Source organism: Aythya marila (genome assembly GCF_965140915.1).
Source record: "Aythya marila genome assembly, chromosome: 2".
Lineage (NCBI taxonomy): Eukaryota > Metazoa > Chordata > Aves > Anseriformes > Anatidae > Aythya > Aythya marila.
Genome location: NC_139043.1, coordinates 152,552,778 through 152,579,407, shown reverse-complemented (window position 1 = coordinate 152,579,407; position 26,630 = coordinate 152,552,778). Strand labels below are relative to the sequence as shown.

Sequence of the window (26,630 nt, the reverse complement as noted above, 5' to 3'; positions counted from 1 at the left end):
ATGTAAGGTTGCTGTATTACACAGGAAAATATCTTGAAGGCTTCTTTTAAAATTTAGGGGAGATGTCTGTAAATCCAAGATCAGTGTGAAGCATTACGCTTGTAATATTAGGACTAGGAATCCAAACAAACTAGAGTTCGGTGCCCAGTGTATGTTTGTGTGCTTTACGTTGCTGGTTGTTCGTATGCATAAGAGGATATTTCTTCTATTACCTGACATCCTTCTTTCTCTGCTTAGAGCTTTTTGAATTGCCAAGAATAGAAATGAGTACATAAATGGATGTATTTCTAAACCACCTTCCCCTTTGTACAGAATCTGAAATGAGGAGGATATTTCTGCTATGCCGTAAAACGTGGAGTTGCAGTGGCTTTGAGAGGCTTCACCGCCGTGAGCTTTTCAGTTAGTTTAAGGAATATGGTTCTGTTACTGGGACACTACAGCATCAGCCAAAAATAATGAAACATGCTCCCTTTATTTCTCCAAGGCATTGTATTTGTATTACAGTACAGAGTGATGCGATCCGATTACTTCAAAGGCAGTCTAGCTGCGAGCTCCTTGTGTTCATAACCATTTGGTCATCACACATTGGTCTCTCTGCAGGTCTTGTAAAGATGTTGCCATCAGAGCTTTTATCCCTGGGTTAACTATTTTAGGGAATTCATTCAGAGCAGCTCTGCTGCAGCGACGGCATTGACTATTTCCCTTTTTTGCCTTACTGTTTGCTTTCTGAGCTAACTGTATTTTGAGAGAAATTCTGTGTGTTTCTAAACAAAAGGCTTGGTCACGGTGAATGTATGCAGGAAGAATCAGATCTGCAAGCAAGGAATACTTCTCAACATGACTTCTTTCTTTTGAGACAGTCCTCGGGGAGATAAATGGTGGGTAGATGTAAAATGCTTCTCAGTACGTTGACTTTCTAGAGGGGCTGTAGGTCAGCCTGACTAAGCCTGGGGTCTCGAAAAAGGAAGGATCTAGTGGTAAGGAAGAATATTTCAGGTGATTTTGCTGAAAGGGCCTGTGTACTGACATCAGCTGTCAATCATTGCTTAAGCTATGAGATCATATTCAATGCAGATATGCTATGTGTTGTCTGAATAATGGTTGAAAACTTCTCTCCTGGTTATCCACCTGACATCTACACCCTCTTTGGTTGCCATTTTAGCAGAGAAAATAAGACTTCAGTATACACAAATGCACCCTTCTGAGAGCTAACGTGAGCTTCAAATCCAAATAGGGCTAATAGTGATCACCTTCCTCCTTCTGATGCAGACAATAGTCGTTAAGGGATTCATAACAAAAACTCATCTATAATTTGAAAAAGCACCTTGGGATGTGTTTTCATCTTCAAATTGTATTTGCCAAAACAGAGAAGTCCTTTACACGATTGTTCAAGGCATGAATTGAGGGTCTCTGCAATCCCCCATTGGGATGATTCTTTGCTAGGGCATGCAATAATGTTTTTTGTTTGTTTGTTTGTTTGTTGTTTTAATCCTTTATGTTTACACAGTAATCAATGAAATACATATATAAAAAAAAAGGTATTTCAAATGGCACTTCTGAAGAAGTGAGGGTTGATGCTTTCCCAGTGGCCCCCTGTGGTGGTTTTACCGTGCTGGGCAGTTAAACCCCACAACCGCTCTCTTTATCTTTAGATAAGGAGGGGGAGAAGTAAAGCAAAGAACAACTCACGGGTTGAGATAAGGATAATTTAATTAAAGGGAAATAATTATAATAATTAAATAAAGACTACCATGAACTAAACAATTTAACTAAGGGGAAATAAAAGGGAAAGGGGAAAAAAGGGAGGAAAACAAACAAACAAAATAAATGAAAGCTATATGGAAGTGCAGAGGAAAGAAATTACTCTCTACTTCCCACAAATGAGCGATGATTGACCACGTCCTTGAAGCAAGGCCTCAACGCACGCAGCCGGTGTTCGAGAGGAGGACCGACGTCTTCTCAACGAGAGCCCACCCCTCCCCTCTTCTTCCTGTTTCCACCTTTTATTGCTGAGTGTGACACCACATGGTATGGAATATCCCTTTGATTGGTTTAGGTCAGCTGCCCTAGTGATGTTTCTCTCCTCACTTTTTGCCCACCCCCTAGGAGGGTTAGAGAAAGGCCCAATGCTGTGCCACTGCTGCTCAGCAGTAGACACAACACTGGTGTGATAACACTGCTGTTCCAGCTACAAGTACAGAGTACGGCACTGAATGGGCTGCTGCCGGGAAAGTTAACATTCCAGCCAGACCCAGTACACCCCCTCTCTTCAACAGGTAAAATAAAAGTTAAAATTCTTACCATGAAGTGTGTGATGAATCACTATTATTGGTCAAATAGGGGGCAGTTTGGGAAAGAGAGAGAAGGTTAGGAGATTTGTAGTCTAGTCATGCTAATTGCTTTTGGTCATATTATAAATCTGTCTGGAAGCAAAGAAGTTGCAGAGCTGCTTCTTACATTGGGTTGCATCCGTCAGAGATGAGATAAAGTAGCTGGAAAGTGTACACGTGTCCTTTGTCAAGCAGGGAAGTGTCAGTGTCTCTTCTTGTCGTAGGCTGGACAGCCCTCCTGATCTTGTTGCTGGATTTCTTCTGGAAAATGTAATTTTTGCAGCTTAAGCAGGTACAATTGTCAAAAGTCGATCACAACCGGCATGTTGAGTTTTCAAATTTAGGAAAAGTGGGATTGAAAAATGCATCCCTTGCCTTATGGCTCTTTTAATTGAAGGATTATCATGTGTCTTCGGGGGTAGCTGGTGGAGTCCTGAGGCACAGTATTTAGGGGAGAAACCCTCCCTTGCAATGTTGGAAATGGGACTGCTCAGTGAAGGGAACACAGGGGGAGCATGAATAAAAGTCTTGACTACAAATACACAGGCCTTATTTTGCAAAGCTTATAATTTGCATGAATTTGGGTTGAGCAGCAAAAGTATCACGCTTAACATGCAGGCAACTGCACCTCCCCAGCCAAATTACAGACCCTAGCTATATATAATGCCTGAAAACGCTGGAGCTGCTCAGGAAAAAAAAAAAAAAAAAAAAAGCTGTGCAAATTCTAAGCTGATATTAGAAACTTTTGAGTCATACTAGAAGCTACGCTAAAAAAAAACCTGCTGTAATTGTGCCCGAACTAATTCATCTCAATGGTGAAAGACAGAACTGGCATCTTTGGTCAATATTTATCCAGGAATATTGAAAAGAAAGCTCTCGGCTGTCACTCAGACCACTGTATTATCAGAAGGAATCTGTGGCAGCATTCAGAAAGCAAAAATTAACCAAAATATCGTTCTCCTTTTGGAGAAAAGCAATTTAGCATTTAATAAAAAAAGTAACTTGACTCAAGGGGGGTGAACCCACAGCCTATCAAGCCTGCCATATCATTTTAAAATTTATAACTCTCATGATTAGAAAATGTCAAGATAATCAAAATACAGGGGAAATTACAGCTGCAATTGTAAATGAATGCTCTGAAAGCACTCAGATTGTGCAGTACTATAATATCCACATCGCGATCCCAACTTCTAAAACACTTTTGTCACACACAGCCTTTTGCTTATGCACTGCATGAAGATAGCAAAGGCTCGGGTATGATTTCATTGTTGATCTTAAGAGCGAGTTATTAAATCCCGTACATGTGATACACTGCTCAGATAACGAAGCTGCACCGCGGAGAAAGCGTCAAAAAGTTTAATTTATTTTGTGCTCCAACCCTCCTTGAAAATCTGTGTGGGTAATGAAAACGGGATCGCGTATTCACACCTCTTTGCAAAATAAATGTAACGATGTGTTGTATTCCCTCGGCACCACATCTCCCAGGTTCTTCAGGGACTTTGGGAGCGGAAATTAGGACTCGCACCTCTGCGCCCATCTCCGTCGTGGTTTGGTGAAGGCACTGCCGTGTCTCCATCGCTCCGCAGCCACCTTCTGATTGCTTCAGCTTACCCATGGGTAAATTGAGGCAGAGAGGTTAAATCCTTAAAATTAAACGATGAAGTTCTGGCAGCACATCGGTGGGTGAGGGAGGCAATTAAGGGAGGAGATTCGTTTTGCACTTCCCTGGTGTCACCACCAGGCTTAGTCCTACAGGGACTCAGGGGGATTTGCGGCGATTTAAATCGCTTGCCGTATTGGAAGGGACTTAATTCGTGGCAGGAATAGGCGTAGGGTTGTTAACTCCTTGTCGCTTGGCATCTCTGGAGGGCAAACGCCTGACAGCGGGGCAGCCACGAGGCGTCCCGTGGCACCCATTAGGGGCTCTTTTCCCATAATAAACTCTAACAGACGAGCAGAAGCTGTGCTTTGTTGTGGTGGGGCTATGGCTCATTTATGACAGGATGACTAAACCCCTTCGCTTGGTCCTTTGCTTGCGATGTGCGACTTTTGCCTCATTTTCCAGTCAAGAGAATTGTACCTTCCTCTCCTGGAAGCAGCCTTTCTCTCCCCTCTTGCCAAAGGCTGTTTTATTAACTCCCGGCTGACTTCTGTTTCCTGTCATTTTCTGCTGCTTTTCCATCTGAAGGAAGACAGTGGTCACGTCATAATTATTTTCTTTAGTAATTGCCACAAAGATGCTGAGTGGTTCCTAATTAGATCAGGCAGCGCTCACGGTGAAAACCTCAGAGATGCTGTCCGAGGACGTGAGTTTCCTTCAGATCTGGGTAATTGAGTTGTACAGCCCGTGCTGGTGCAGCCCGAGCACACCAGAGGGCTGGGAATAGCGTTATTTAAAGAGAAAGAACGAAAAAAAGAGCTTCCTCAGGGAAGTAAAATGCTGGGATTTTTTTTTTCCCCCTTTCTTTAAATACTCCTTAGCATGGAAATGTAGACAATTTTATCTCATCGCATTTACATTTTACGTATAGCAAACTGGGGCTAAAATACTTTGGTATAGGAGGGGGATCTGCTAAAAAAGTAGATTTTGCATTGTTGAGCCTGATAGATAAAACTTGAAAAGCTATTTTTCAAATGCACAGTCCTTTTTATGCTAAGTAATTTTGCAAAATGTTCCGAATAGTGCCTTATTTTGCTGTTAGAGGGCTGGAAGGTAGTAGATCATTGTGCTGTAGATGAGATGTTAATTTGGAGGACTTCCTGAGTGGTACAGAAATGCAGGATATGTTCACTGTGCTGCTTTCTTTCTTATTCATTAGTCAAAATGAATAAAAAGGTGGTCAGCGTTTGGGAGAACCTGCAGAGATGATATGCCACTGGCAGGATTCAAGTTCAAGGTAAATGCCAGAAGCAGTGGGAGCGATGGGGAAATGCCCTCCCCAGTGGGGAGGACCATTCCCTTTGCCCTTCCCTTTGCATTAAGAGCACCTCCCTTCCCAATTTTGTTTAACAGAGAGGAACAGGGCATTTATCCCATGCTGGGAATGGGGTGGTTTATACAGAGGTAAACCCATGGGGCATTGAGGGGCTGGGATTTGATCCTTCCTGTGACCACTGCTGTGCATTTCCCCTGCCATTTCGGCCCATGGGATGCTGGAGATCTCCTACGACCCCTCAGCTCTGTGTTTCCCTTGAAAATTGTGCTTTTAATATTAGGTTCTGGAAAACAATTGCAGTGGATCAGCATTTTGGATTCATATCTCGCATGTAAAACCTGCAGGGACACTGTGCCCAGGCATTTCAGGGGAAAAAGGGCATCTCTGTGCCTGTAGCATGATGCTTCTCCAAGCTTTTCTCATTGAGTGCTGGCCAGAGAGGGTTGACTTGTGACTCTGACAGAGCTTTCAGCTCCCCCAGGCTAAAAATTAATTTACTGCATAGAAGAGAGGGTTAAAAACCAACAGAGTCACTTAAACCAGGAGTATGAAGTGCGTTGTGGGGTTTGTTTGCTGGCAGGTAAAATGCTGGAGGAAAGGTTAGGCAGGAAGTTTTATGTTAATAGCAGTGTTTAATAATAGTTATGCCAGATTATACTTTTCTGCTTTGATGATAAAAAGACAAAAACAAAGCAAAAAACATCAAGCAGCAAAAAGCAACGACAAAGAATGGCCAAGTCTGGAGTGATGGCTAGATACCTTGCTTATCATGGATATTAAACCCCTCTTTTGATTAGCTACTTAGTGGAAGTGCTTGCATGTAACATCGGAAAATGACTGTCAGGCAGCCAGAGCAGGGCCAGTTATTCTGCGAAAGAGGAAGAAAATGTAACCATCTCCTAGAAATAGAGAAAAAAAGGTAGTAAAAAGGCACGGACCATCTGCTTCTCTCCTATCAGTACCCGTGGTCTAATGTTTAATGATAGAAAATGCTACTGAAGGAGACAGAAGCAAAGGAACCTTTGCTTTATCCGGCAGGTAACAGAAAATGTTGCTGTCATTTCCAGGGCTTAGTGGATTCATTATGTTTACCAAAATTTCAGCCTGATGCTGCGGATACAATACAATAAAGGAGGAAAGCTGTTGCATGCTATGCGAGGAAGAGACACGTATCGCAGCACCATTCTGCTTTGGTCTGCTGGCAATGTGATTCAGTCATCCCAAGAAAGATTAGGAAGGAATTCAAGACACATGCTACATCTCACAGGCAGAAGCCCCGGTGATATATAGGATGTCAGAATTTCTGCGTATTAGCAGGGCTTTTATTATTATTATTATTATTTTCTCCAGATAGAATTCACATAAATAATTCAACAATACAAAACCTGGTTCAACCTGGCTGTCCAGCAGAAGAGAAGATAAATATTTGCCAGGTTTTAAAATGTATTGTTATAAAACAGACTCGGGGCTGGATTCTTCCCAATGTTTTGTGGTCTCTTTGCCATTCCCAACTGTTTTTGCCAATTAGATTCTCCCCAGTGGCTGTAATATCATGTGCATGTTCGAGGCTTTTAAGTTCTCACCTTGATATGAAGATAGCAATCACTTAACTAGGAGTGACAAAAAAAACCTCAGTTTTAGGATGTGTCCCTGCAGTGTGTGGCAACACTGAATACAGCTTTATAAACACAGCCCATGACTCAGGATGCTGTTTGCAAAATCGGAATCAAAAGAGTTGAAATTGCCTTCGAAATTATGCCAGTCGGACCTGTTTTAAGGGTTTGTTGCAAAAATAATTGTCCCACATTAAAAATCAGAAAGCAGAACGGATCCCTTTGTGTTTCCAAAGATTGGTAAGCATCTCAACCCATGTTTGGGACATATGCTTCCAGCCATGGTCTGTCAGATCTACCTTGAAATAAAGAACTTGTTTTAAAAAAATAGATATTCTGGACACTCTAGGCTTTTATCATCATGAATAAAAGGATTTTTCTTTATTCAGAATCCATCATATCTTTTTCATTGCCATCTCTGAGCAGAGGCTGTCGTAATTGCTGCGGTAGACACTAGTTCTTCATAAAAAGCAGAACATTGTTATTCAAGTGCTTGCTGCTCGTGGCATCCTAAAACCAAATGCCAAAGTAATGACCACCTTAAAGCAGGTGCTGAGGAAGCACAAAGCAAAATGTAATGGCTAGACAACCTTGTCTAGGCCATGAGAGGTTGGACCAGATGCCCTCTGCGGTCCCCTCCAACCTGATTTTGTCTTTGATTCTCTGATCTTTTCCCTAGACTATAGATATTGTGGTTCAGATGTGGGTCATTCTCTAGTCTTTAAGAACAGGTAAAGCCATTACATTACACATTTTGAGCATTTAGAAAATGAAACTGGAATATCTGAGTTGGACACGGGAAGGATGTACATGTAAGGTCCAACTTGGAGCTTGAAGCCTGTTGTGCCTCACGTTTTCCAGAGACAAGGCAAATGGGAAGACCTGAACTCAGCCTGGCTTCCTTTGTGCCTTGTGAACAAAATCAAAGCATCCTTACTGGAACCATTCACATATGTCAGCAAACGTCTCTGATATAACAGGTCTGAAGAGGCTGGTAATAAAATAAAGCAAAGTAATTTAGCAAAGAGACAAGGCACATTGGTTTTCCCCTAGTGGTTAGCAATGGCTGCAGTTTTTCCTACTTTACTTGAGTTGCTAAGGAACTTTATTTCCTCGTGAATCTATTTTTAATTGACCCAACAAGGAGGAGTTTTGTTGCAAGAAAATGCTTTCTTCAATTTAGATACTTGAATCAAGGGGATTCAAAGAAATAAAGTTTATTCTAGACCAAGATGCCTGATATTTGCAGAACCACTCATCAGTCCTTAGGCCAAATGTGTATGTGCAGACTGTAACAAACTGAAGCCTGGTAGATATTTTGGGGATTAACTGGGGTTTATTGTTTAAAAAAGTTTAGGAACAACTTTATTTTGCTCTTTCCTTGAGGGACTTCTGTTTGAGCAGTTAAATGACTTGTGTCTTGAACTAGTTCAGGCCTACTCACAAAGAAAACAAAAAGAAAACAGAACTGAAGTAGGGCCTGGTGATCATGGTAACACCGCATGTTCTGACTTCTGCAGCATATATTTAAGTTTATATTCCCTTTAAAATAACTTTCCCAAGACTTCCAGGTTTGAGATTTTGATGTATTGCTGTTTCATTTAGACCATCTGTCTTCTGATACCCTGAAATGGTATTTCGTGTAACACAGTTCCTATCAGAGTTGTGGTATTATTAAAAATCAAATTTCATCTTTTTTTATTTTATTTATTTATTTTTTTCCAGGCAAAGCTGCTTGGCATCAACACTGTTGGTAAACAAACACAATCAAATATTCTTCCAGTACTGCATTCCCATGTGTGTTTGTTGAAACTGCAGCTCAAATGAGGTTGGATGCAGCAGCTCTACCTGACTGCAGACAGGCACAGCAATTTTTCCCTTTGCACTCAGTTTGAAGAAGGCACAGTCTTGACAGGCAACTTGAGTTATGCCCTGTCCAAGGTTTTCACACTGGGGATAAGTGTGCTGTAAGATGAAGGCCATCATTTTCTTCAGAGAAAGAAATGAGTCGGATTTTTTGAAAAATAAAAATTAGCACACCTCAAGGTGCTGCTGCATTAGCACTTTGAGACACATTGTATAAAGGCCAAGAAATTATAAATTAAAGAAGATATGCAAGATTCTTCGTGACCTTTTGGCTTAGATCACATTTAATATCAGATTAATTTAAGACATCCTGCATTCAGGGACTCATTCAGTAATCTAATAGGCCTTCTCCATTTTTAACTACTCTAATTGTATTTATTTTTAAATGATCTGGCATTCATTTTTTTTTCCTGACAATTTTAATTTATTCTAGTATATTTTTCTAATGTCTTCCAAGGGTAGTGGAAGCTAGAAGTTTTAGAAGGATACCAACCCCAAGTGGGAGTGGAATTATTTCAAGGCTAGAATAAAGGCTATAACTAAGAGTAATGGGATAAAATCAAGATGGGAACATTTAGACTGAGACTTAAGGAGCCTTGACAGTAAGATCTATTGAACTGTGGAGTTATTTCCTAAAGGATACGGTTAAAGCCTCATCATTTTGAACAGTTGCAACCAGACTGGATAAATTAGGAGATTTACTATGCATGGAGCAATCTTAGACTTATAGATTAACTCTCTTTTCAGTCTAAATTTTGGGTTATTTCTCCTCCTTTGTTTTTTCTTGCTCCTTGAGGAAAGAGCTTTAGCATAAGAAAGTATTCTGTATTTGAGTATAAGATTACCTGAGAAAGCTATACAGTATGAGACAGCTGTAGTGGAAGGAGCCTTTTCCAGTGCAGCCAAGGAGCCAGCAAAACTCTGATTTTTTTTCTGTTTCTACGTACTGGTGAGAGGACTGCTGTGGCTGTTCTTTGCAAGGACCTGTTAACACTAGTTTGCATTCTTAATATTTTTTGAAGTGAAAAATTCAGAATGCAGAACAAAAGATCTCTTCCTTGAATGCCGATGATGGCATCAATAATATGGTAAAAGTGAATTTTGATAGTTTATTGCAGAGATGTGCGTTTCTGAAGTGCTGAGTTGAATTCTCACTGCAAACTTGGATTAGCAAGATGAAAGTGTGATGCAGTGGTGTGTGGCTGTGGTGGCATCTGAGCCACTCTAGTATGAAAGTGCCTGCGCCTGCAAAGGCCAAATAGTAGTCATTTCTTCTGGTCATCTCCCAAGCCACTATCTCCTACTAGCATCCCCAAAAGTTCTGTGCTGGAGATGATCAAGGCTGTGGTCATGAGTGGAGATGGAGACACAGCTCAAAGGGCCACCAGAAGTAGCAGCTGGAACTTCTTTTGCAGTGGAGAATATGCAGCCAGGAGTGGGATCCAAAGAAAGTGTAATATGACCAAACGATGGCCCAGGAAATAAAGCTGGGCTATTTTGTCACTTTGGATAAGCACTTCAGAATCTTTTTCTTTGAGCCTATTAACTGTCTAGCCTGTGCAGTGATCACTGATTTTCGGAACGTTAGATAAAGGGTGTCAGCTTAAAGTAGGAAAACCATTTCTGAAGCATCTGCCAATTTAACAGAAGCGTGGCAGCAAACTACTGAAGATAAAGGAGGGAAATATAAGAGAAACCAGACAGACAAGTAAACAAATTTTCAATTTTTTGAGTTTTTGGAAGGGAGTTGTTTGAGTCCCCCCCAGCTCAAGAGATCTTTGTGAATAATACCAATTTCGGAACTATTAGGACTCATTTCCTATAACCACCCTTATCTCCTTTGCTACAGGTCTCTTTCTGCTCGGCGCTGCGGTAACTTGAAAAGTGACAACCGTAATACCAGCTCTGCTCGTTAGTATAAACAACCTGCAGACAAACTTGAGCTATTTTATTAATTAACAGCTGCATTGTTCTCCCTTGAAACTCCCAACAGAAAGGCCATTCATGGGACTGCCCAGCAGAAATTGCTCAGCTGTCGGAGCCAAAGATGGCAGGTGGTTTATCAGGGCTCTCAATAAAGTCTGTGTCATACTTTTATTCTTCCCGGGGCTCAGCGAGTGGGTAGTCAGGGAAATGGCGTTTGCTGGCTTCGATGGCAATTCACACTATGGCCAAGTAATAAAGAGCCTTGCCTGCAGATGATCCAAAAGAAGATCCCAGTCCCAGACAATACATATTCTCATACAGAATTCAAATACTTTGGATTGTTTTGATAGGATGAAAAGTCTAGGTAAGGTAAATTGTTTCTCAATATTATTAACATTAGCAGGCAGCACAGATCACAGAACAAAGATCCATGTAAATATTTCAGTGGCTTGCACGGAAGTGAACCTCCCACTAATCTCAGATGGATTTTCCAAAGTGATTCTGCCACGATGTCTTTCAAATACTTAGATTTATTGTCGGGGTTATTGTGACTCCATGGATTCACAATGCACAAGAAAATACGTGCATGAAATATTCCTGTGTTTTCTGGGGAAAGGCTGACTGAGCAAATGTAGGCTTTTTTCCATCTCAATGTCAAATAGAAATATTCCAGATATAACTAGCCTTCATACTTTTGGGCATAGAAAAGCTGTTGCTGGCAGAGGATGGTGTCTTTTTGGACAGGCATGATTTGGGAGAAAATTCTATACTTAGTGAGTTGTGGACAGGGATGGACAAGGGATATATGAAAGTGCACAGGATTTGAGTGTTGTAATGACTCTCAGTTGGGCAAAGGAAGCTGACATGATAAAAAATGTATCATGTAGCTGTGTGTATAGATAGATGCTAGCATGTAATAGTTTTACCAACCTGTTCTATGGTACCTGGAGTAAGCACTTACATATATTTGTCTATAAGCCCAGAGATGTATGCATGGAAAAAGATACATATCATGAGTTTAGCAAGCTCTTAATACCAAATTTATTTAAGTGCAGGAGGCCTGAATGCCAAAGCAATACAGAAAGAGTATACAGGTCATATATATTAATTGCAGTATGTTCTGTCTCATAAAGCTGGAACAGGCTTACATTCTAGACCATTGGACTGTAGGCAGGACAGAAATACATTAGAAATTATCCCTGTGGATCCCCATCAGAAAGTATCTCCATGAATTTTTGACCAAGTTAATTACTGTTTGCTCACAGAAGACATAACTACAGCTTATATTTTATTAACCAAACTACAGCTTACATTTTACGAACCACTGGCAAGTTCCTAGGTTGGAAAGAGGTTGACTGCTCCGTTAAATTTTTCCTCATTCTCCCTTCTCTGAACTTTTTAATCATGTTTTCTCATTAGCAGAATATACTTGATTAACTCACTAGTTTAATGAGGTGCTTTGGGATGGTAAAGACAGCAGTCCATTCTGCAGAACGACTTTGAGAAGTTAAAAAATAAATAAAACTGCGCCAGTAGATCTCCAGTTAGCCTAGTAGTTCTTTGATGTCAGAGAGCTAGTATCCCCTGTCAGCAAGTCAATTTTCGGATTGATTTTAATAACAAGTTTGGCATACTTAGCTAATACTGACTTCTTTACTTAGATAAACATTTTAAGTAAGAGTAGGTCAAGATCGTGTAGTTTTCAAGTAATTAACAATTTTTATTTTTTTTATTGTAATTTTTAGAGAACACACTTAAGAGCTATTTATTTAAACCAGATCTCAAAGAAAAGTGTCAGAGCAAATGGACCTTGATCTTACAAAGCAATTTTCCATGAGGCTGCCATGCGCCAAAATGGAAAAAAAAAAAAGTTTATAAATAAAATTTGGAAAACAACGGGATGGATGCTACTGTTGGGTTTTGTATGATTCAGATTATTAAGGACAGCTGGAATTAATCTTGCCTGTCAGACAATTCTCCACTCTTTTTTCTAGGATTTTTTTGGTGCTCTGTGGGTTTGTTGCTTCTGTACTTGTATAAGAAACTGGAGAACACTATTAATTCTGCTGCAATTTACAGTAACAAAGATCTTGGCTCAGCATTTTTAAGACAGGGAGCTGCAAATTCCATTTTTATTGAAAGGTCAACTGTATGGACTTTGGTGTGCCCAACATCTGCATATAACTTCAACAGCTGGCAAACTCCTGGAACATCTGTTTTGTATTACAGATACTTTTAATTGAGGCAAATTGAGTCTGGCAGCTGAAAAGGCTCTTTGCATATGTGTAGATTTCACTGGTCATTACATGACAAAGTGATTGCTTAAGGACAGAGATTTTGCCTGGTTTTGTGTTCATACAGTGTATCACTGTCAGGAGTAAATGCAAATGTGAGAAAAAATGGTCAGGAAAACCATGGGTAGAGAGGACAGCAGTGAAGAAAAGAGCATTCTGCTACATCTGCAGATATTAATGACTTTCTAAAAATGGTTAAAACTTAATTTTATAGATTGTGAATATTTTTATAGTTTTGAATGAGGTGCTTCACGTTAACAGATCTTACTGTGATAGAGGTCTAAGACTGATGCTATTTTTAGAAAACTTCCAATGTCAGTCCTTCCATGAAGCTAGGTAACATTTTACCTCTGATTTTTGTTTTGTTTTGTTTGTTTTGATCATGGGTACTCTATTGACCGATTTGGTATCTAAATCTCATTAAATCTCATCATGTTTCTGCAATATTAGGCTGTTTCTATGTGCTCTTATCTCTAGACGTGACTCAGGAACTCAGTGATACCTTTATGGAAGAAGTAATAACTTGGATTTGGCCAGTGATCTTTCCATATTACAATCTTATGCTGCCCATCATTGCTGAAGAAAGGATTTTGAGAGATTCTTATTGAGTAGGCTCAAGCCAGAAATCTGTTCAAAAAAAAAAAGTGTATGAATACTAATGCAGGTCACGATGTAGCTATGGACAATAGGCTGAGGACACCTGCACTGATACTGTATTATATTGATAACATCTGACACTATGGATCAGAACATTTTGTAGACTCCTACTAACATCTATGAAGGTTGGATACACTTCTTCCCTTCTTTAAAAACATTTCTTCTCTGACTTTCCTGTGCGGGATAAGGCTGGATATCCTGTTTTTACCCACAAACGTAGTTAGAATCATAGAATTGTAAAATGGCTCGTGTTGGAAGGGACCTTGAAGATCATCGAGTTCCAACCCCCCCTGACTCCAGAAGTTAGAGTGGATGTCTCCTCCTTGTGCTGTGCTTATTTAGGCAGGATGTCTTTTCTTCTCAGACCATCTGGGAATAGCATCTTTCTTTGATGCTATTACTAAAGTAAGAGTGCTCTGGATGCAAACGCACACCGGCAGGCTCTTGCACCATGACCTGCTGAGCCTGGTGCCAGCGTTGGGTCCCTTCTCACATGGGCTTGTATCACAAGTGCTTGGCCAGTGAACCTCAGGGGAAATAAGATGTGTCACTGAAGTTCCTTAAAGCTCATCTCTGCTCTACGTGAACATGAAGATCTAGGAAATGACTGCAAGTTCTTTTCTTCTTCCTCCCATCCTGACATTTGCTGTTCATTCCAACAATGTAAGCCAGAACAAAGTCATCTCTGTTCTCCAAGTGAGCTGAATTGTATGCCCTGCTTTACAAGGGGGACTATAAAATCTGTTCAGGACCTTTATGGAAAAATAGTTCAATTCTATTGTCAGTCGTAACTGCTTCCTCATAGCTGTTTATCCAGTTGTCATGTCTTCCCGTGGTCTTGCCACTAATGTCATTAATGGAAATGGATGAAAGAGAACTTCATTTGTTTTAGAGAGTTTTCCAGGAGAGGGCAGCCATAGTTACTTCTGGGTCAGTTCATGTAATACAACGTGAATATAGATTACTGGCAGTGTTTGGCTGTGATGCTCCATTGCCCAGCATGGTTTGTGTGCTTAGTTCTTTTAATTTGTTCTTTTGTTTGGATTGCAAGTGCTTAAAAGATAGACTTTTTCACAAATTAATGTTGGAAAAGACAAACCACATAATGCAGCGGTTAACTCTCAATGTCCTGCGCTTGCTGAGATTGCAAATGCTCTTGGGAATACTTTCCATTATATGTCACTGTTTGCTTTATATACTTTCCAACCAGCTTCATTCTCTTTCTTCAGAAATATTTATGGAAAAGCATAGCCCAAACTCTTGCTAGGGACCTAAACATTTCTGGAAAAAAAAATCCCTTGCACTGAAAGCTTCTTTTACTTCTTCAGGAGCTTAGAAAGGATCAAGACAAAATGATCCTCTCTCTTCCCCTGTTTTACGTGATGAGGCAACATACAAAACCTCTCTGAGTCTGGATGTAAGGATGATAAATTAGCGTTAAGGGACATACCCTGCATCCACAGTTTGGAGGCTGTACTCATCTAGACAGCAGGAACAATTTAGATGGCAGCAGGGGACAAGTTCAAGACAGCAAAAGCTGTTTTTCTTCTTTGAATCTTTTTTTTTTTTTTTTTTTAAAAATACACAAAACTCATGTCCATGGACCACCAAATAAAAACCTCCATGATAAACCTTTTGCCAGATCTTTAGATAATGTAAATCCACAGATTTTTACAAAGTTAAATATCTGGTCCCTGCAGATACAAAGGTGGTGGGGACAGGGAGGATTTCTCTGTGTATTGTAAGAGGGAACAAGATGCAGTCAGCATCACTTCACATGTAAATCCACAAAATGACATTATTAATGTCATTAACTACTTAACTGTCATGACTAAGGAAGACATGCAGTTGTTCGATACATTGGGTTTTGAAGATTTTTAGCTTCTATTTTCTTCAAGTTTGTCAACTTCCTATGCTTTACAACCTCTCTTAATTTCCCAGCAGTTCCACTGCCGTGTGTCAAACACAAAATCTCAAACTACATAAACCAGTGAAAGGTTGCACCAGTCCGACCTTGTCAGACCTTGTTGCTTTGGCTGCTGTGGTGGATGAGGAGTTAATAACAGCTCTTCTCTGCTTATGCGTCTGCAGGTCTCTAGAAGGTAGAGCAGGCACAATACTGTTTCTGTAGATGAGCTGATAGCTCTGGCCCGTCTGCTCGCAGAGCCTTGTGCAAATAATTCTTAGAAAAGAGACCTAATCAGCTGCCACACTACACTGATTTGCACATAATTGTATCTGTCTTTTAAAAGCTGAAGATAAAAGGACAGAATTTGACACCTGCTCATTGCTCATTTTTCCAGCAGCTCTGCAGGCTGGAACAGGGTTGCAAGTTTTGAGCAAGGAATGGTTTTGCCACCCAAATAGCCAATTAAAAGGAGGGGGGTTTGCAGGAATGCTTTGCACCACTTGACAGGTGAAGCTCAAGGCATAGCTTGCAGCCTCGGGTGTGGGGAAGATTTAATTTTTCAGTCTCTCTAGCTGAGCTCAATGTTCCTTTTCTTCTTCTTCTTCTTCTTCTTCTTTTTTTCTTTTTTCTTTTTTCTTTTTTCTTTTTTCCATTCTGATATATTTCACTTTTAGTTTTATTTAAAACCAAATTTTCATCTTCTCTGCATTTCACTGTGGTGATACCGGACGTCTCCATTCCTTCAAAATGCAGTGATGGCGAAGAAAGGGTTTCTAGGCTCTTACTTTAACTCTCTTATCAAAGAGTTCTTCTTTAAGTAGCACTACTTTATTTTTTTTTCTTATGTCTGTCTTTTAGCCTCTTCCTTCCTCTGTGTCCTACAAATCCTCAGGTTTTACCTTCAGTTTAGTGTTAAGACTCGTTCCTGTAAGGAGTTGGTGGACCAAAACACATCCCGATGAGCCAGCACAGGGATTTTGAAAGCTTACAATTCAGATTTTTTTTACTCTGTCCTCTGGAAATCACCTTCCCCTCTTGCTCTTGCTGAGTAGCTTATGCTTTTATCTGCTACGTAAAAACTCCCGACTACTCCTCACAGGTTAACTCATTCCTAAAATGTCCCAGTGTCCTGTTTGGAAAACTGTTGCACTGCTCACATACATACATACATAAATTTATATTAAAAAAAGGTTAGCAGGTAAGAAGAATGGGGAAAACAGAATGACTGTATAACAGGAGAGCAGTAGTTCTGCCTGCAAGTTGTAGCCTGTAAGAAGTGGTGGGCATAACTTGCCACCCATGTAGCAATTAGCAAATGTCACATTTCTGTGTGTATTACAGTGGTGTCATGTTGTGGTGAAGGAGCTCAGGAAGGGTGAGGTGAAGCTTTGTAGGTCCTACCACAGCAGGAGCCCAGTTCAGGAAAACTGGGATCTGGATGTGGATGATGTTGGCCTGGCAGCCTTTCACAGAATCATTGAGGTTGGAAGAGACCTTCAAGATCATCAGTTGTAACCATCACCCTAGTACCAATGTCACCCACTAAATCATGTCCCCAAGCACCACATCCAACCTTTCCTTGAACATCCCCAGGGATGCTGACACCACCACCTCCCTGGGCAGCCTGTTCCAATGCCTGACTGCTCTTGCTGAAAAGAAAAGACTTGAAGACTGCCTTTGTTGGTTGGCATATGGGATTTACTCATGGGAGGGCTAAGCTGTAGAAGGAATTCAAGATCAGAACAAGAAATTAGAATGTGGAGAACTTGGAGAGAGAAAAGATGTCTACAGCAGGCCTGAAAACCCGCAGTAGGCCTTTTGTACAGTAGCTAAACTTAATCAAGGCCTGACCTCAGGAGCAGAGCTCTGGTTAGGTTCAAGTTGCCCAGGAGGTGGGGATTTAGCCTGGGCAGAGCTCTGCTGCTGTAGCTACAGAGAAGGCGAGCCATTCAAGGTGCCCTATGGACATAACCAGGCTGTAGATACATTTTTTTTAAGCAAGAAGCTCAGTAGATGAGAAGGCAGTAGTTCGAAGGTGTGTCAAAAGCAGAGAAGAGATTTTAATTGTTAACGCTCACAGTTTAATTAGATCTGAGGCAGGGCTTTGGCAATGTGGGCAGCACGAAAAGGTCAAATTTGAAGAAGTTTTGTAGGAAGTGGCATCAGGATTTAATCACAGACCAGAGATGTGAGTCATGAGAGGAAAGCAAGTCAAAGAGGAAGCTGAGACTGGCAGGAAAGGTTCTCGATTTATTTCTGAAGCTAAGATAGGTAAGGAAAGGAAAGGGCTTCTGGAAAAATTCAGGAGCTTGGCTTTGAGCATGGTAAGTTTTAGCAGATTACTAACAGAAAGATCTGAGAGAGGCCAAAATTCTGGGGGGTTGATGACTAGGCTTAAAGATTTCCTGTTTTCTGCACATTTGATTGTCTTTGTGTGTTCTGCCTAACTAGAAAGAATATGGATTTGTGTCACAGAGGGTGTCTGAAAACGTCCAAGTACATATATCTATTAGTGTGGTTTTTATTAAAGGACTTAGACTAGATTTTGAGACAGGCTGTGATGCAGAAGAAGGATGTGATCAGAGTTAAGATGTTGCAACACCACGGTAGGGCTTGATAGTTTCCAAGTCATATCTACCCAAATTACTGTTTCTTGTCTTAGTGCTCAAGTGACAGAATGAAGTAACCATACCCAGAGGAATTAGTAAAAGTTTAACTCAATCCACTGGCAATTAAAACAATTTAGACTCATTAGACCGAAATATGCTGTGACTGAAATTCAAAGAAACTTCATTAAGACTGTGTCCATTTTAACGTGCACCTCTGCTTTTGAGCAACTGTGGTCTGTAGACATTAGCCACATGTAGTCTAGTAACCACACGTCACATCTTCCCTGTACATAAAGTGCTGCGAGACAGCGTTTGTACCTGCAGTTGTTTAATATCTCATATTTAGCTCAGCTCATTGCGTTTCAATCGTGGTTGGGCTGAAGGAGGCCCATGAGACTCAGTGTCCTAGTGCTTGTATTTACACAGCGACTGAAACGTGGTAAATCATCTACCTGCCTGTTAATAGGGAGTTATATATTATCTTGTACCAGGCTTTGGCTGCTCTACGAGGATATACAACTCTTATGGCCTGGACATCTCCTCAAATATTTCATGGTTCCTTTTTAAGACAAGCATGGAAAATGGGTCATGTACCCATCATTTTTCTTTAAATAATGAGTATCTTTTTTTTTTTTTTTTTTCCCTTTTCTTTCTTAAAGCATTTTGCCCCTAGGTCTCTATACATGTGGGCTGTCTTGCCTCTCTTCTCCTCTTTCTTTGAATTCCTTCTTGCTTCAGACAGCACACAGCATATTTCATCCTACAGGAGCCCCAAGTACTCAAATATGACAGTTATATTTCACATAGAAATAATTTAACTAAGAATTGAAAAAATAGCAAGATATATGAAAAAATAGTTAGGTATGATCCCTTACATGGGATATATATAGGTATGATCTCCCTATAGAGGAGCCTAGAGCACCGTTATATGCCTGTTGACCAGATAATGCAGAAAATGCTTCTTCTGCTTGATATTGCCATATTCAGTGAGAGTTTGGGCAAGTAGATGGTGGAATCTACATATTTGACTTTGAGTCAAACACCAAACTTACTATGAGATCAGACAGGCTCCCATACCAGCAGACAAGGCCTCAGAACTTTTTTTTTTTTTTTTTTTTTTTTTTTTTTACCATTAACTTTTCAGCAGCAAGTCAGAAACTCTCACAAAGATGGCTGGAGACCTTTAAAAATCCCCTCTGCAGAGAGGTTTGTCTCCCATCCATCATTGCAGGGTGGCAGAAAGAAGAGGAAATTTTAAGTCTCATTATGCAACCAGTGAGGAATAAGGTGATTTTCTTTCAGTAAGCTGTAGGTTAAGCCACATGTTATTCATCACCTGCAGCAGTTTTGCACAAAGCTGCTAATATACAAAAATAGTGTAATGTGATATATCCTGATAAGGATTGGTTTTCTTTAAAGATAGTATAGGAGTTTTCTTCCCTTTGTTCTGTTCTTTGTTTTTTTGGCAAAGCAGGGCAAGAATGCTCTGAAAGTAGTCCTGCCACAAACAAGCTGTAGAAATAAAGTTTTTAATAACCAAAAATAACATGCAAATCCTGGGGTAGTGAATTTTCAAAATACAGGCATACAGCGTATGCCAGCCTGACCTTCTGGCGGTGTAGCAGATAATCAAAAGAAGTCTTCTGCAAGCCGGCTTGTGATGAATACATAAAAAGGGGTTGGCCCACATTCAGAAATGAGACTATTTAAGCGAACTGGGGCTACGTCATGGAGCATTTTCAAATAAGTCAAAAGGAGCTCAGGCGCACTGGAAAGCACAAAGCTCTGAGAATTTTAAAATTTCAGGGGCCTGCCTTTGAGTATTTACATGAGGACCGGACATGAGCAATACAAATGCTGAAGCGAATTTCACTTTGATAGCAATTTGGGCAGATGACCAAATGATGAATTATCTTGGCTGCCAGAGGAGAAGTGAAACAAGCAGGTGCAGTCCACGTGCCAGCAATTTCACAGGGCAGGAGAAAAGTCTATTGTAAAAGGCAAGTGCAGAATAAAATAACTCCCACCACCACCAGGGAGGTTAAACTGAACAACTCATTTCTTAACTAAATCTGTGGTTAATGGGCATTCAGATTTACTGTTTTAAGATCCCCAGCAAAAATTGGAGGCAGCCAAACCCCAGAGCACCAGTCGTGTTAGTACGTCTCATTTCAGTGAGTGCGACCCTGGTATTTAGAGTTAATTGAAGAAGATTGTACTACATCTGAATGTTTACAGCTGAGATCGAGTAGCACCAAAACTGAATGCTGATCACATACCTGCCGAGGACAGAATTGGGGATTAAAATTGGACATAAACACTGCACTGATTTGGAGGAAGAAAGCTTACTCACTCCAGATGAACAAGGTTGAAAAAATCCTTTTGCCAGCCATTCCTAGGGGATGCTGCAGCATCCTCACTCCGTTGTCATCACAGAGTTAAGAGCAGACACAAACTCGAAACGATTTGGCAAGAACGGTCCTCGGACCAGTCGGGATCTGTCATCAGCATACTGGCCACTGCAAAAGAGTGATTAAATAGGAAGACACAGACAATTATCTAAGACTAATTGCTTATTGTTGCTAGAACTATATTTTAAATGTGTTTTTCTTTTTAATTGCTTTTGGAGCGAATAAAGTGTCCTTAATTCAATTGTGAAATGTTTGGGAATGGGAAGCCTGCCAGGAATTGAGCAGCTCAGAGGTCTTGCGAAAGCAATTGCCTCTTTCAGTAGCCTGTATTCATGTTCAGTCATCCCATCCTCTGCCAACTTTCCTGTTTTCAGGTCCGTGCCCCTGTGTTAGGTGTGAGTCTCTGCCTTGTTGGGACTTGCAGGGAGTTGCCCTAGTTTATGCATGTGTTTTCCTGTATTTTTATTCATCCCTGTCCAAGGATCTCGACCCAAATTGGAGCTGAACTCTTCAGGTCTGTGGGAGGTTTGAATCAGCAGGCTCTGAGTTCACTGGGCACTTTCCAGGACGGGGCTAGCAGTGGTAGACAGGGTGAAATATTTGTGTTATTTGAACCTGTTACAACACAAACATCTGTATACCTCCGTGCTCTCTTGCTTTTGACTGCTATGAAATTACGGAGGGGATGGATTTGGCTCCGCATCGTGTCAGAATAACAATGAATGAACATGAGGCTGCTATTCCAAGCAAAGATGCTGAGGTCTGGTGCAAGGAGCAGATCCAAACCACATCCTGAAGATTTTATGCAAATAGCTAAAAGGCTCTCATGTTATTGAGTAACCATTCAGCTTTTTCATGATGAGAGTCACAGGGAACACGGTTTTTATATTCACAGAAATATTGTTTATATGGATGTATTCAGCTCTGAAAATACTGCAGGACCTCATAACGGACAAGCAAATGTAACCAATGCTATATCTCTGTGTGTAAATAATTTGCATGAATGGCTTGGAAAATGAAAGGGAACTGGTCTACGTGACAGAGAACAAATGGGAACAGGGGAAACAGAAACAGAATTTAGGCTCATTTATTGGAGGAGATACGTTAACAAAATAATCAAGGAGCCTGTTGTCTTAAAAGAATGCCACATGTTGTCTGCCAGCTCCTGTGAGCAGCTGACTGAACCCCAAATAAAAGGCTGCCAAAAGTGCTGCTGCCCTGATAAGCACATGAGAGGAGGTACAAATGGTTTGGAAAAGGGCAGGATCAGCTTGCTCTGTACACAGATTTGGCCTGTCGTACAGGTTTTTTATCCCATTCTGATTTTTCTTCCATCAATATAATATATAAAAACAGAAATGCACAAAGTTGTTCAACCTATTTTTTAAATGAAGGATTTTATATTTATTTTAATTCCTCTTTGCATTTTTACATTCCTTGCAAAGTCCTAAGCAAACGTGCTTGCAGAAGAGGACAGAATAAAGAAAGAAGAAGCTCCAGACATCATCGCAGGCCCTTTCATTGCTCTTTCAGGACAATTGGAAGCAAAGCTGGCCTGGGCAGACATTTTAATCAGCACTTTAGGTTTGATGAACACAGAATAAGTGAACCACTCTGCGAGACTTTCCCTGCAGCAGCTCTGGCTTGGGCTTGTGGACTTTGGCTTTCCTCCATCAAAGTGTCTGATGGACAATGTCTAGAGACATCAGCGTTGCTGCTGCTCATCTCCCCTCCTTAAACCACGTCTCTCTCTCCCAGTACACTGACCAGGCTGAGTAAAACTGGTATTTTGGAGCACTTCTAACAGCATAAAAAATGCTGATTGACTGAAATTCCCCAAACTCTTGCAGTATGGCCGAGCCATGCTTGCTTTGCTGGGCTCGAAGATCTCTTTTACCACTCGTATGAGATTTATTTACTTATTTAGGCATCTCTTGCCTTGAGTTTTGCTCACTGAGTTGTTTGGGTGAAGCCGTGCCTCTGCGAGGTGTTTGCAGGAAGCCTTGAGCCAGGTTCCCAGCTGCAGTGAAGGGGAGAGGCCGGTGCCTCTGCACCAGCTGGGGATTCAGCATCCTGTTGAAAAGCAAGCATTGAATGGGAATTTCTTTCTCTAAAGGTGAGCGCAGACACCTCTGCAGCCTGTTTTCTTAGAATCAACTCAAACTTGAGCGAGGAGCATAAGCACTGCTGGAATATGTGTTTCCGTTGAGATTAGGCACGTATTTGTATGCGGCTTTCCAAAATTAAACTTTCAGAGTGTCAGATGGGGAATTGGGTGTGGAAATGCAATTAGCTCTGACTCAGGACTCTTCACGTACAGGTGGGCCAATGTGTGCGGGTGCTCACATGGAAACTGAACCGAGTTGCGAGAACAACTTGCTGTGTGTTAAAATGAGCGGAGCAAATAAAGCAAAATGTTAATAATAGTTGTTATTTATTTCCAAGCTGCTCCTTTGGGTGATGCAGACAGAAGCGCGCCTGACAGGTGATGCTAAATGATGTTTTTCTTGCGGAATAGGGGCTGTCTTCCCTTTAGGAGCATTCATGCCCTTTTCCTGAGAGTTTTGAGGTCCCGAAGGAAAGATGTAATATAAATTCTGATGCATTATTTTCATACAGCTGTCTTCCAGCCTTCCTGTGAGGCCAATAAGCATTGTCTATCAGGTGGGCCATGAAATAGTTTTTCCAACAGAAAGGTGAGTTCACAGAGATCTTAAAAGTCTTGGTGAAGGCTTTCCTTTCTTCAGTGGCTTTCAGGCATTGCAGGGTGATGTTGGCACCCAAGGATGCTTCCCATAGGGGACATATGTAGGTAAATAGGCAGGAGAGAGAAAAGAGAGGAAGAGGAAAAAAGCAGCAGCATTGTGTTGGCTTATTAAAATACTTAAAAGGACTTAGCTTTTAATTAGAAGGAGGTTGAAGGAGATTGCTCGGTCTTTTTTTTTCTTTTTTTTTTTTCTTTCTTTTTTTTTTTTTTTTTTCTGGGACTGCCAAAGTTTCAGCTTCCACCTTTTTTTATGCAGTTTATTTATGCTGTTTGCGGTACAATTGAGCCTCCTAATTTTCTGAACTAGTGTTTATCTTTGTGTCTGAATCCGGGGAAGGCGGGGACACGGCCACCACTGTCTCCTGTGCTAGCGACTGTATCTTCTGCTTCAGAGCTACTGTATAGTGAAGCCAATAATGATTCACTCTCACAGCAGTGGTGTGAGCAGTCTCAGCTTTTACATGCCATCTGTGTTACTGAGCTGAATCTGCAGAAATGGGACCCTGTGCACATGGCTTTTCCTCTGTTCATGGATGAAAATATTAAAGCAAATCCGTATGGTCCATGAGATGTTTTCTGTGTCAGGAAGGGAGTAAAGCTGCCTGTCAAACCAAGCTGTTCTCTCTGATGAAAGGAGACTGTTTTTAAACACTCCTTTCCATAGTATTTTGCACGCCAGCCATGTGTGTTTTCTCATCTGACATCTCATTGAGATCCTTGGCTGCGGTACTGCAAGAGGGAAGGGTGTGCTGGGAGGGAGGGAAGCAACCTCGCAATATGTACACAAGCGCCTGTGAGCACATACCCTTAAATCAATCCTAAATGAATTGATTTTTTTTTTTTTTTTAGGAATATGATAGAAAATTAATCTGGTTGAGTCAGGCTTAATTGCTTCCCCTTTGTTTGGATTTCCTATTTTTGCACAAACATGTTGGGAAGCGATGCTCTGAGCTATTATTAGACACAAAGGTGCAGACAGAGGGCAAAGGGTTCATTTATAATTCCTACAGCAGAGCATTGAATTTTCAAGCTAAAAGACGAGTTGATGAGCAGCTTGAGAACACAGATTCATCCACTTAGCTCACTGAGTATTTCTGAAGGCTCATGCTGGTCCTGGGAGCTAACTGTTCTCGCAGCTGTAAGACCTGCTGGCTGGAGGAACCAGAAAAAAAGAGACGTATTCTTGAATGAAAGTACTTACTTTGCAGTGAGAAGCTTGAAAATATAAACTAATCTAAGCTTGGAAACTGATATAAATGAATTATTTCTGAAAGCAGCAACTGGACTTTGCTGCTGGGGCAGGATGCTGGAAGCATAGATCATATAGACACATATATACATTTTTGTGTTTAAAAACATTCAGTTTTGTCAAGTTTCATGCATTCCCCAGTTAATGGGATACCATCACAGGCACTATCTCATCTACTTGAACCTAGGGCAATCCTGCAAGAAGCAGTTTCCTCATGTTGGGCAGGATTAGGGTGTGCTGTTGCAAAACAAACCCAAACTTCCTTTCCTTCTTGTCATCATAAACTGGGCATCTCCTTTGGAAAAGGAAAAGTTTTGGCATGGATACTGTTCCAACTGGGATGCCAGCATGAGTTTTGGATGACTGCAGCTTGAGCTTTGTAGGGTTTCCTTGTGCTCGCTCTGCCGAGCCTCTTGAATCCGGGACGTGCTGCTGCATTGGGGTGGCTTTGATCAAGGAGGGATTTTCAGCTGGGGAGCTCAGCTTTGCAGCCCCCACCTCTGGAATTAATATCCCTTTCTGAACTAGTTTTCTTCTTTGGCACTAGCTATTTATTTTTATTTTTTTTTAGATGCTGCACCGAGGCTTGTTCTGTTCACCAGGCTAAAGGGCATCAGGCTAACATGCATTATTTATAGCTTTTCTTCTGAAGCAACGAAATAAAAACAAGTTAAAAAATAATAATAATCACCTTGGTGTATTTTTGCCTCTGAAATTTCCTGAAGTGTAAAAAAAGCATCTTTTCCTGAAAGGGGGATATTCCTAATGTAAATGCGGTGCTCTTGGCAGAGGAATAATGGGCTGTGCATCGTAAGGCAAGCGACCGAGGAGGAGCTGGAGTGATCGAAATGTCTCATGGGCACGTGAGATTGCGGGGATAGGTATTCACACAGAGGACTCTTTCTTACACGTGCCCAGGGCTTTCTCTTATCTCTGAACATGAACCCACAGCGAAATAGAAATGTTCCTCTATTAATAGTGCGTTGGAGATAACCCTCATCTGAAAAATACAGTATTACTGCACAACTGGGAGCCCTTTCAGAGCAGGGAATTGGACTAGCAATTTCATAGTGTGTTAGTAATGAAACATTTTGGTTCTGTATGAGCAAATGGGCAAGGTTAGTGGACGCATTACTCCGGCTGTCATTGTCCCAGCAGTAACCAATTTAGAGCTTTACATGTTTCTGCTATCCCAGTAAGAGAAAGAAAAGTAGAAAGTTAAAAATAGAAATCTCAGAATGAATTAAAGCACAAAGAGTGAACATGCTTGTAGTACTGCTGTATAGTTTTAAAATCCTTTTTTTTCCTTATTAGCTGGGCCATTCTGTGTGTTTTACATTGCATATTCTGGCAGTGTCTGTCCTGCTCTGAAAGGTCACCTTTATATGGGAGCATTTATTTCTGGCTGTAACACATGAATATGGGCATCCAGCCCCAAATCTCTCCCGTGTAAATATGGGCATCCAGTCCCAAATCTCTCCAGCCACAACTTTGGAGTTCCCTTCACCTGATGCTGCTGATGTGCAGGAGAAGCAAGAGAAGGCGCCTGTGGCTTTGGCCTGCCAAGGAAGAGATTAAAAGGAGCTAGGTGGTTAAAAAGATATGTTCTGGTGCCTGTGTGTAGAGCACAGACATTTTTTTCATAGCTCTCTCAACAGCCGTGGACAGATATCGGACCTTCGTGAACTGTTTGTTGCAAGTAGTTTCCTAATAATCAGGATTAATACATTTTTTATTTTTTTATTTTTTTTTAAACCAGGATTAATAGAGTTTTTTAAGTAGAAGCCCAACATAATGTGGAATGATTTTCTTGCTTTGCAGATATCCTCGTCGACGGCAAGCTTTGCGACTGTGATGTCGTGGTGGACTGCCAAGTGGGCGACCCCGTCCCGCTGGAGGTGAAGCTGACCAACTGGAGCAAGCACAGCGTGGGGCCCTTCGCCCTCACCGTGACGCCCTACCAGGATTACCAAAACGGGGTGCACAACTATGAGCTGCAAGACGCTATCACTTTTGTGGGATCCAACACCTTCTACATCGATTCCGTAAGCTTTTCTATCAAA

At 41.1% G+C, this 26,630-nt stretch overlaps 1 protein-coding gene across 2 annotated transcripts in view; it reads left to right on the top strand.

The window, feature by feature from the left end:
• The window catches only part of TRAPPC9 (trafficking protein particle complex subunit 9), a 453,151-nt gene that overhangs the window by 415,995 nt on the left and 10,526 nt on the right, over positions 1-26,630 (top strand). For both annotated transcript variants that reach the window (XM_082754768.1, XM_082754767.1), the window contains one exon: positions 26,389-26,612. In XM_082754768.1, the coding sequence (XP_082610894.1) occupies positions 26,389-26,612 (224 nt within the window). The remainder of the gene's footprint in view (positions 1-26,388; positions 26,613-26,630) is intronic.